We start from the raw sequence: 10905 nt of genomic DNA, 5'->3' as shown, positions 1-10905 counted from the left end.
ATGGTATGGGTATGGTATGGGTAACATGGGTATGGGTATGGTATGGTATGGTATGGGGAACATGGGTATGGTATGAGGAACATGGGTATGGTATGGGTAACATGGGTATGGGTAACATGGGTATGGTATGAGTAACATGGGTATGGTATGGGTAACATGGGTATGGTATGGGGAACATGGGTATGGTATGGTTAACATGGGTATGGTATGGGTAACATGGGTATGGTATGGGTAACATGGGTATGATATGGTATGGGTAACATGGGTATGGTATGGGGAACATGGGTATGGTATGGGGAACATGGGTATGGGTATGGAGAACATGGGTATGGGTATGGTATGGGTAACATGGGTATGGGTATGGTATGGGGAACATGGGTATGGGGAACATGGGTATGGTATGGTATGGGTAACATGGGTATGGTATGGGTAACATGGGTATGGTATGGTATGGGTAACATGGGTATGGTATGGTATGGGTAACATGGGTATGGGGAACATGGGTATGGTATGGTATGGGTAACATGGGTATGGTATGGTATGGGTAACATGGGTATGGGTAACATGGGTATGGGTAACATGGGTATGGTATGGTATGGGTAACATTGGTATGGTATGGGGAACATGGGTATGGTATGGGTAACATGGGTATGGTATGGGGAACATGGGTATGGGTATGGTATGGGGAACATGGGTATGGTATGGTATGGGTAACATGGGTATGGGTATGGTATGGGTAACATGGGTATGGTATGGGGAACATGGGTATGGTATGGGGAACATGGGTATGGGTATGGTATGGGGAACATGGGTATGGGTAACATGGGTATGGTATGGGTAACATGGGTATGGTATGGTATGGGTAACATGGGTATGGTATGGGTATCATGGGTATGGTATGGTATGGGGAACATGGGTATGGTATGGGTAACATGGGTATGGTATGGGGAACATGGGTATGGTATGGGGAACATGGGTATGGTATGGGGAAGATGGGTATGGTATGGGGAACATGGGTATGGGTATGGTATGGGGAACATGGGTATGGTGTGGGTAACATGGGTATGGTATGGCTAACATGGGTATGGTATGGTATGGGGAACATGGGTATGGCATGGTATGGGGAACATGGGTATGGGTATGGTATGGGTAACATGGGTATGGGTATGGTATGGGTAACATGGGTATGGGTAACATGGGTATGGTATGGGTAACATGGGTATGGGTAACATGGGTATGGGTATGGTATGGCTAACATGGGTATGGTATGGTATGGGGAACATGGGTATGGTATGGGTAACATGGGTATGGTATGGGTAACATGGGTATGGTATGGGTAACATGGGTATGGTATGGTATGGGTAACATGGGTATGGTATGGGTAACATGGGTATGGTATGGTATGGGGAACATGGGTATGGTATGGGTAATATGGGTATGGTATGGGTAACATGGGTATGGTATGGGGAATATGGGTATGGTATGGGTAACATGGGTATGGTATGGGGAACATGGGTATGGTATGGGTAACATGGGTATGGTATGGGGAACATGGGTATGGCATGGGTAACATGGGTATGGTATGGTATAGGGAACATGGGTATGGTATGGGTAACATGGGTATGGTATGGGGAACATGGGTATGGTATGGGGAACATGGGTATGGTATGGTATGGGGAACATGGGTATTGGTATGGTATGGGTAACATGGGTATGGGTATGGTATGGGTAATATGGGTATCGGTAACATGGGTATGGTATGGGTAACATGGGTATGGGTAACATGGGTATGGGTATGGTATGGGGAACATGGGTATGGGGAAAATGGGTATGGTATGGGGAACATGGGTATGGTATGGGTAACATGGGTATGGTATGGGGAACATGGGTATGGTATGGGTAACATGGGTATGGTATGGGTAACATGGGTATGGGTATGGTATGGGTAACATGGGTATGATATGGGTAACATGGGTATGGGTAACATGGGTATGGGTATGGTATGGGTAACATGGGTATGGGGAACATGGGTATGGTATGGGGGACATGGGTATGGTATGGGTAACATGGGTATGGGTATGGTATGGGGAACATGGGTATGGTATGGGTAACATGGGTATGGGTATGGGTATTGGGAACATGGGTATGGTATGGGTAACATGGGTATGGGTATGGTATGGGTAACATGGGTATGGTATGGGTAACATGGGTATGGTATGGGTAACATGGGTATGGGTATGGTATGGGTAACATGGGTATTGTGTGGGGAACATGGGTATGGGTATGGGGAACATGGGTATGGTATGGGGAACAAGGGTATGGTATGGCTAACATGGGTATGGTATGGGGAACATGGGTATGGGTATGGTATGGGTAACATGGGTATGGGTATGGGGAACATGGGTATGGTATGGGTAACATGGGTATGGGTATGGTATGGGTAACATGGGTATGGTATGGCTAACATGGGTATGGTATGGTATGGGTAACATGGGTATGGTATGGGTAACATGGGTATGGGTATGGTATGGGTAACATGGGTATGGGTATGGTATGGGTAACATGGGTATGGTATGGGTAACATGGGTATGGTATGGGGAACATGGGTATGGTATGGGTAACATGGGTATGGTATGGGTAACATGGGTATGGGTATGGTATGGGTATTGTATGGGTAACATGGGTATGGTATGGGTAACATGGGTATGGGTAACATGGGTATGGGTATGGGGAACATGGGTATGGTATGGGGAACATTTGTATCGTATGGGTAACATGGGTATGGTATGGGTAACATGGGTATGGTATGCGTATGGTATGGGTAACATGGGTATGGGTATGGTATGGGTATGGTATGGGTAACATGGGTATGGTATGGGTAACATGGGTATGGGTATGGTATGGTATGGGGAACATGGGTATGGTATGAGGAACATGGGTATGGTATGGGTAACATGGGTATGGGTATGGTATGGTATGGGGAACATGGGTATGGTATGAGGAACATGGGTATGGTATGGGTAACATGGGTATGGTATGGTTAACATGGGTATGGGTATGGTATGGGTAACATGGGTATGGGTATGGGTAACATGGGTATGGGTATGGGTAACATGGGTATGGGTATGGTATGGGTAACATGGGTATGGGTATGGGTAACATGGGTATGGGTATGGTATGGGTAACATGGGTATGGTATGGGTAACATGGGTATGGGTATGGTATGGGTAACATGGGTATGGTATGGGTAACATGGGTATGGGTATGGTATGGGGAACAAGGGTATGGGTAACATGGGTATGGTATGGTATGGGTAACATGGGTATGGGTATGGGTAACATGGTTATTGGTAACATGGGTATGAGTATGGGGAACATTTGTATGGTATGGGTAACATGGGTATGGTATGGGTAACATGGGTATGGTATGCGTATGGTATGGGTAACATGGGTATGGGTATGGTATGGGTATGGTATGGGTAACATGGGTATGGGTATGGTATGGTATGGTATGGGGAACATGGGTATGGTATGAGGAACATGGGTATGGTATGGGTAACATGGGTATGGTATGGGTAACATTTGTATGGTATGGGTAACATGGGTATGGGTATGGTATGGGTAACATGGGTATGGGTATGGTATGGGTAACATGGGTATGGGTAACATGGGTATGGGTATGGTATGGGGAACATGGGTATGGTATTTGTAACATGGGTATGGTATGGGTAACATGGGTATGGGTATGGTATGGGTAACATGGGTATGGTATGGGTAACATGGGTATGGGTATGGTATGGGTAACATGGGTATGGTATGGGTAACATGGGTATGGGTATGGTATGGGTAACAAGGGTATGGGTAACATGGGTATGGTATGGTATGGGTAACATGGGTATGGGTATGGGTAACATGGTTATTGGTAACATGGGTATGGGTATGGGGAACATGGGTATGGTATGGGGAACATTTGTATGGTATGGGTAACATGGGTATGGTATGGGTAACATGGGTATGGTATGCGTATGGTATAGGTAACATGGGTATGGGTATGGTATGGGTATGGTATGGGTAACATGGGTATGGGTATGGTATGGTATGGGGAACATGGGTATGGTATGAGGAACATGGGTATGGTATGGGTAACATGGGTATGGTATGGGTAACATTTGTATGGTATGGGTAACATGGGTATGGGTATGGGTAACATGGGTATGGGTATGGTATGGGTAACATGGGTATGGGTATGGGTAACATGGGTATGGGTATGGTATGGGGAACATGGGTATGGTATTTGTAACATGGGTATGGTATGGGTAACATGGGTATGGGTATGGTATGGGTATGGTATGGGTAACATGGGTATGGGTATGGTATGGGTAACATGGGTATGGTATGGGTAACATGGGTATGGGTATGGTATGGGTAACATGGGTATGGTATGGGTAACATGGGTATCGGTATGATATGGGTAACATGGGTATGGTATGGGTAACATGGGTATGGGTATGGTATGGGGAACATGGGTATGGTATTTGTAACATGGGTGGGTAACATGGGTATGGTATGGGTAACATGGGTATGGGTATGGTATGGGGAACATGGGTATGGTATGGTATTGGTAACATGGGTATGGTATGGGTAACATGGGTATGGGTATGGTATGGGTAACATGGGTATGGGTAACATGGGTATGGGGTAACATGGGTATCGGTATGGTATGGGTAACATGGGTATCGGTATGATATGGGTAACATGGGTATGGTATGGGTAACATGGGTATGGGTATGGTATGGGGAACATGGGTATGGTATTTGTAACATGGGTATGGTATGGGTAACATGGGTATGGGTATGGTATGGGGAACATGGGTATGGTATGGGTAACATGGGTATGGGTAACATGGGTATGGTATGGTATGGGTAACATGGGTATGGGTATGGGTAACATGGTTATTGGTATGGTATGGGTAACATGGGTATGGGTAACATGGGTATGGGTATGGTATGGGTAACATGGGTATGGGTAACATGGGTATGGGTATGGGTAACATGGGTATGGGTATGGTATGGGGAACATGGGTATGGTATGGGTAACATGGGTATGGGTATGGGTAACATGGGTATGGGTATGGTATGGGTAACATGGGTATGGGTATGGTATGGGTAACATGGGTATGGTATGGGTAACATGGGTATGGGTATGGTATGGGTAACATGGGTATGGGTATGGTATGGGTAACATGGGTATGGTATGGGTAACATGGGTATGGGTATGGTATGGGGAACATGGGTATGGTATGGGTAACATGGGTATGGGTATGGTATGGGTAACATGGGTATTGGTAACATGGGTATGGTATGGGGAACATGGGTATGGTATGGGTAACATGGGTATGGGTATGGTATGGGGAACATGGGTATGGTATGGTATGGGTATGGTATGGGTAACATGAGTATGGGTATGGTATGGGTAACATGGGTATGGGTAACATGGGTATGGTATTGTATGGGTAACATTGGTATGGGTAACATGGGTATGGTATGGTATGGGTATGGTATGTGTAACATGGGTATGGGTATGGTATGGGTAACATGGGTATGGGTATGGTATGGGGAACATGGGTATGGGTATGGTATGGGTAACATGGTTATGGGTATGGTATGGGTAACATGAGTATGGGTATGGTATGGGTAACATGGGTATGGCATCATTGGTAACAGTAATGCCCCTGGCTCTGATGTACATGCGTGGACGAGCGTATCGTACCAGTGGTTCAGCACCTCATCAGATACTCAACGGTAGACCCAATGAGAATGCTTTACATTCTTTTGACATTGATGCATTGGACCAAAATGATGGGTTACTGTGCTGCTAGTGGTTAGAGCGTTGGACCAGTAACCAGCAGGTAGCCTAGTGGTTAGAGCGTTGGGCCAGTAACCGAAAGGTTGCTGGATCGAATCCCCGAGCTGACAAGGTAAAAATCTGTCGTTCTGCCCCTGAGCAAGGCAGTTAACCCACTGTTCCTCGTGGCCCCGAAGATGCGAATGTCGATTATGGCAGCCCACCCCGCACTTTTCTGATTAAGAGGGGTTGAGTTAAAAATGCAGAAGACACATTTCAGTTGAATGCATTCAGTTGTCCAACTGACTAGGTATCATCCTCCTTTCCCTTCACTTCATCATGTTCTGAAGTCTGTTTTCCTGCAGGGTGAAAGCGGCCTGAACCAAAGGGAGGACAGCACCACAAACCACAACCAGGTGACTGGGTGGTCGTCAAGGACCTCCGCAGAAAGACTCTTGGACCGGTCTATTTCAGGTGCTTCTGACGACCCACACAGCGTTGAAGGTTGTAGAGAGACTCCGTACGAGGCAGCGTTGAAGGTTGCAGAGAGACTCCACACGAGGCAGCGTTGGACCGGTCCATTTCAGGTGCTTCTGACGACTCACACAGCATTGAAGGTTGCAGAAAGACTCGGCACGAGGCAGCGTTGGACCGGTCTATTTCAGGTGCTTCTGACGACCCACACAGCATTGAAGGTTGCAGAGTGGTCTATGTGGATTCACGCCAGCAGGAAGGTGACCCCTCAATCCAGACGAAGATGTACAAGCTGAAGGAAACCTCAAAGACCATGGGGTTACCAAGGACAGGTACCCTACCAATTATATTACCTGTGATACCTTGTCCCAGACCTGCTACCTGTCCCAGACCTGCTTTTTTCAACTCTCTAGAGACAGCAGGAGTGGTAGAGATACTCTGAATGATCGGCTATGAAAAGCCAACTGACATTTACTCCTGAGGTGCTGACTTGCTGCACACTCAACAACTACTGTGATTATTATTATTTGACCATGCTGGTCATTTATGAACATTTGAACATCTTGGCCATGTTCTGTTATAATCTCCACCTGGCACAGCCAGTAGAGGACTGGCCATCAATCATAGCCTGGGTCCTCTCTAGGTTTATAATCTCCACCCCTCATAGCCTGGTTCCTCTTTACCCGGCACAGCCAGAAGAGCACTGGCCACCCCTCATAGCCTGGTTCCTCTCTACCCGGCACAGCCAGAAGAGGACTGGCCACCCCTCATAGCCTGGTTCCTCTTTACCCGGCACAGCCAGAAGAGCACTGGCCACCCCTCGTAGCCTGGTTCCTCTCTACCCGGCACAGCCAGAAGAGGACTGGCCACCCCTCGTAGCCTGGTTCCTCTCTACCCGGCACAGCCAGAAGAGGACTGGCCACCCCTCGTAGCCTGGTTCCTCTCTACCCGGCACAGCCAGAAGAGGACTGGCCACCCCTCGTAGCCTGGTTCCTCTCTACCCGGCACAGCCAGAAGAGGACTGGCCACCCCTCATAGTCTGGTTCCTCTCTAGGTTTCTTCCTAGGTTTTGGCCTTTCTAGGGAGTTTTTCCTAGCCACCGTGCTTCCACACCTGCATTGCTTGCTGTTTTGGGGGGTTTTAAGCTGGGTTTCTGTACAGCACTTTGAGATATCAGCTGATGTAAGAAGGGCTTTATAAATACATTTGATTTGATTTGTCTCAGGATGGTAAGTTGGTGGTTGAAGATATCCCTCTTGATTTCAACTGTACGACCATGTGTTACAATCTGTTTTCAAGTGTAATCCCCCGTAAATTGGCACCTTTAACAGCACCGCTAACAGCGCCGCTAACAGCACTGCTAAATTGAGAAGTGACACATGTGTAATACCCTTTGAATTTTATACATTATGTGAAGATGTTAACGGAGGTCCTTCATTTTTTTTTTTTTTTTTTTACCTTTACCAGGCAAGTCAGTTAAGAAAAACTTGTGCCGCCCCACTTATTCATGTGGATAAGACATTCGAAAGATCCCCAGATGTTTATACTTATATCTGCAAGGCTGAAAAGACGTGCTTATTTATGTTAAATTGAGTCTCAAATGGAAGGAGTATAGTGGCAATATTGCTGTTAAAATGTGTATCCAGTGTATCTCTGCATTCAACTAAAGTCACATAGAGGACGTGCTATAGAGGACGTGCTAGAGGACAGGCTAGAGGACGTGCTATAGAGGACGTGCTAGAGGACGTGCTAGAGGACGTGCTATAGAGGACGTGCTATAGAGGACGTGCTAGAGGACGTGCTAGAGGACGTGCTAGAGGACGTGCTAGAGGACGGGCTAGAGGACGGGCTAGAGGACGTGCTAGAGGACGGGCTAGAGGATGTGCTAGAGGACGTGCTAGAGGACGGGATAGAGGACGTGCTAGAGGACGTGCTAGAGGACGGGCTAGAGGACGGGCTAGAGGACGTGCTAGAGGACGTGCTAGAGGACGTGCTAGAGGACGGGCTAGAGGAAGGGCTAGAGGACGTGCTAGAGGACGGGTTAGAGGACGGGCTAGAGGACGTGCTAGAGGACGGGCTAGAGGACGGGCTAGAGGACGGGCTAGAGGACGGGCTAGAGGACGTGCTAGAGGACGTGCTAGAGGACGTGCTAGAGGACGGGCTAGAGGACGTGCTAGAGGACGTGCTAGAGGACGGGCTAGAGGACGGGCTAGAGGACGTGCTAGAGGACGTGCTAGAGGACGTGCTAGAGGACGTGCTAGAGGACGGGCTAGAGGACGGGCTAGAGGACGGGCTAGAGGACGTGCTAGAGGACGGGTTAGAGGACGTGCTAGAGGACGTGCTAGAGGACGTGCTAGAGGACGGGCTAGAGGACGTGCTAGAGGACGTGCTAGAGGACGTGCTAGAGGACGTGCTAGAGGACGGGCTAGAGGACGGGCTAGAGGACGTGCTAGAGGACGGGTTAGAGGACGGGCTAGAGGACGTGCTAGAGGACGTGCTATAGAGGACGTGCTAGAGGACGTTCCTGTTATAATGCGTACAACTGAGACGTCCTTCCTCTGCTAGAGGACGTTCCCTTTTGTGTACGGGACTGACTCATGGTTCTGTATACTACAGTTTACTAAATCATTCTATAGTAAGTACTGTAGTATGTTTTCATGTGGGTTTAAACATCTTCGGTGCTGGGACACTTCTGTATCTTGATTAATTAAATGCAATGAGTTAGCCAGGCCAAATTGGTGTGGTAGTAATGAAATGAGTAATGAAATCTCCCTTAACGACAACAGAAACTTGGCAGTGGACCAGACCAGACCAGACAGAGCGAGAGAGAGATAGAGAGAGAGAGAAAGAGAGAGAGACAGAGAGAGACAGAGAGAGAGAGAGAGCGAGAGAGAGAGAGAGAGAGAGAGAGAGAGAGAGAGAGAGAGAGAGAGAGACACACAGAGAGAGAGAGAAAGAGAGAGAGAGACAGAGAGAGACAGACAGAGAGAAAGAGAGAGAGCGAGAGACAGAGAGAAAAAGAGAGAGCGAGAGACAGAGAGACAGAGAGAGAGAGACAGAGAGAGAGAGACAGGGAGAGAGAGACAGAGAGAGAGAGATGTTTTGTGTCTGTGGACAACATTATTCAACACTATTCCCTGTAGAATTCAGCACTGTCTCGTTATGGGGAGATTTCACAGTTTGTGGATCATGAACTGCAGTCACGACCAGCCAGACACAACACCACATACACCACAGACACTACACTAGAGACACACCACTGCAGACACTACACTGCAAACACAACAGACACTACAGACACCACACAACAGATGCTACTGCCACCACAGACAGACACTAAAGACACCTAAGAGAGAGAGAGGGTGGGGGGAAGAGAAAGTGGGGAGAGAGAGGGGGAAGGAAGGGGAGAGAGAGAGGGAGGAAGGGGGGGAGAGAGAAAGAGGGGGAGAGAGTGGGGGGAGAAAGAGGGGGGAAAGAGAGGGGGGGAGAAAGAGGGGGAGAGAGAGGGAGGAGGGGGAGAGAGATAGGGAGGAGGGGAGAGAGAGGGGAAGGGGAGAGAGAGCAAGAGAGGGAGAGAGAGAGAGTGAGGAAGGGGAGAGAGCGAGAGAGAGAGGGGAGGGAGAGAGAGAGAGAGCGAGGAGAGAGGGGAGGGGAGAGAGAGAGAGGGAGGAGGAGGGGAGAGAGAGAGAGAGAGGAGGGGGAGAGAGAGAGAGAGGGAGGAAGGGGAGAGAGAGAGAGAGGGAGGAAGGGGAGAGAGCGAGAGAGAGAGGAGAGGGAGAGAGAGAGCGAGGAGAGAGGGGAAGGAGAGAGAGCGAGGAGAGAGGGGAAGGAGAGAGAGCGAGGAGAGAGACTATGAGGAGAGTAGTAAGCACACAAAATTTAGGCTGGTTAAAATTAGACTCCATTCAGAAGAAGTCTGGACAAAAGAGACATGAGACAGAAGAGACATTTTGTTGAAAAGGTTTAGAAGGTCCTTGATAGGCCATTTAGAAAACGGAGTAGAGAGTTATGTTTTACAGGAGGACGACGGTTAATGTGCATCCCAAATGGCACTCCATAGGGCTCGGGTTAAAAGTAGTGCACTATGTAGGGAATAGGGTTCCATAGGGCTCGGGTTAAAAGTAGTGCACTATGTAGGGAATAGGGTTCCATAGGGCTCGGGTTAAAAGTAGTGCACTATGTAGGGAATAGGGTTCCATAGGGCTCGGGTTAAAAGTAGTGCACTATGTAGGGAATAGGGTTCCATAGGGCTCGGGTTAAAATTAGTGCACTATGTAGGGAATAGGGTTCCATAGGGCCCTGGTCTAAAGTAGTGCACTATGTAGGGAATAGGGTTCCATAGGGCCCTGGTCTAAAGTAGTGCACTATGTAGGGAATAGGGTTCCATAGGGCTCTGGTCTAAAGTAGTGCACTATGTAGGGAATAGGGTTCCATAGGGCCTGGTCTAAAGTAGTGCACTATGTAGGGAATAGGGTTCCATAGGGCTCTGGTCTAAAGTAGTGCACTATGTAGGGAATAGGGTTCCATAGGGCTCTGGTCTAAAGTAGTGCACTATGTAGGGAATAGGGTTCCATAGGGCCCTGGTCTA

General features: G+C 48.2%; 1 protein-coding gene across 1 annotated transcript; it reads right to left on the bottom strand.

Annotated features, from left to right (window-relative positions):
• Positions 1-8078: 8078 nt before the first annotated feature.
• Positions 8079-8916, bottom strand: LOC135570677 (uncharacterized protein DDB_G0271670-like). Its single transcript, XM_065016635.1, has 2 exons — positions 8858-8916; positions 8079-8766 (listed from the first exon to the last, which is right to left on the bottom strand). The coding sequence occupies exons 1-2, from the start codon at positions 8914-8916 to the stop codon at positions 8079-8081; spliced, it is 747 nt and encodes a 248-aa protein (XP_064872707.1).
• Positions 8917-10905: the final 1989 nt, after the last annotated feature.

This window comes from Oncorhynchus nerka, unplaced genomic scaffold, assembly GCF_034236695.1.
Source record: "Oncorhynchus nerka isolate Pitt River unplaced genomic scaffold, Oner_Uvic_2.0 unplaced_scaffold_945, whole genome shotgun sequence".
Lineage (NCBI taxonomy): Eukaryota > Metazoa > Chordata > Actinopteri > Salmoniformes > Salmonidae > Oncorhynchus > Oncorhynchus nerka.
This window is presented reverse-complemented; position numbering and strand designations above follow the sequence as displayed.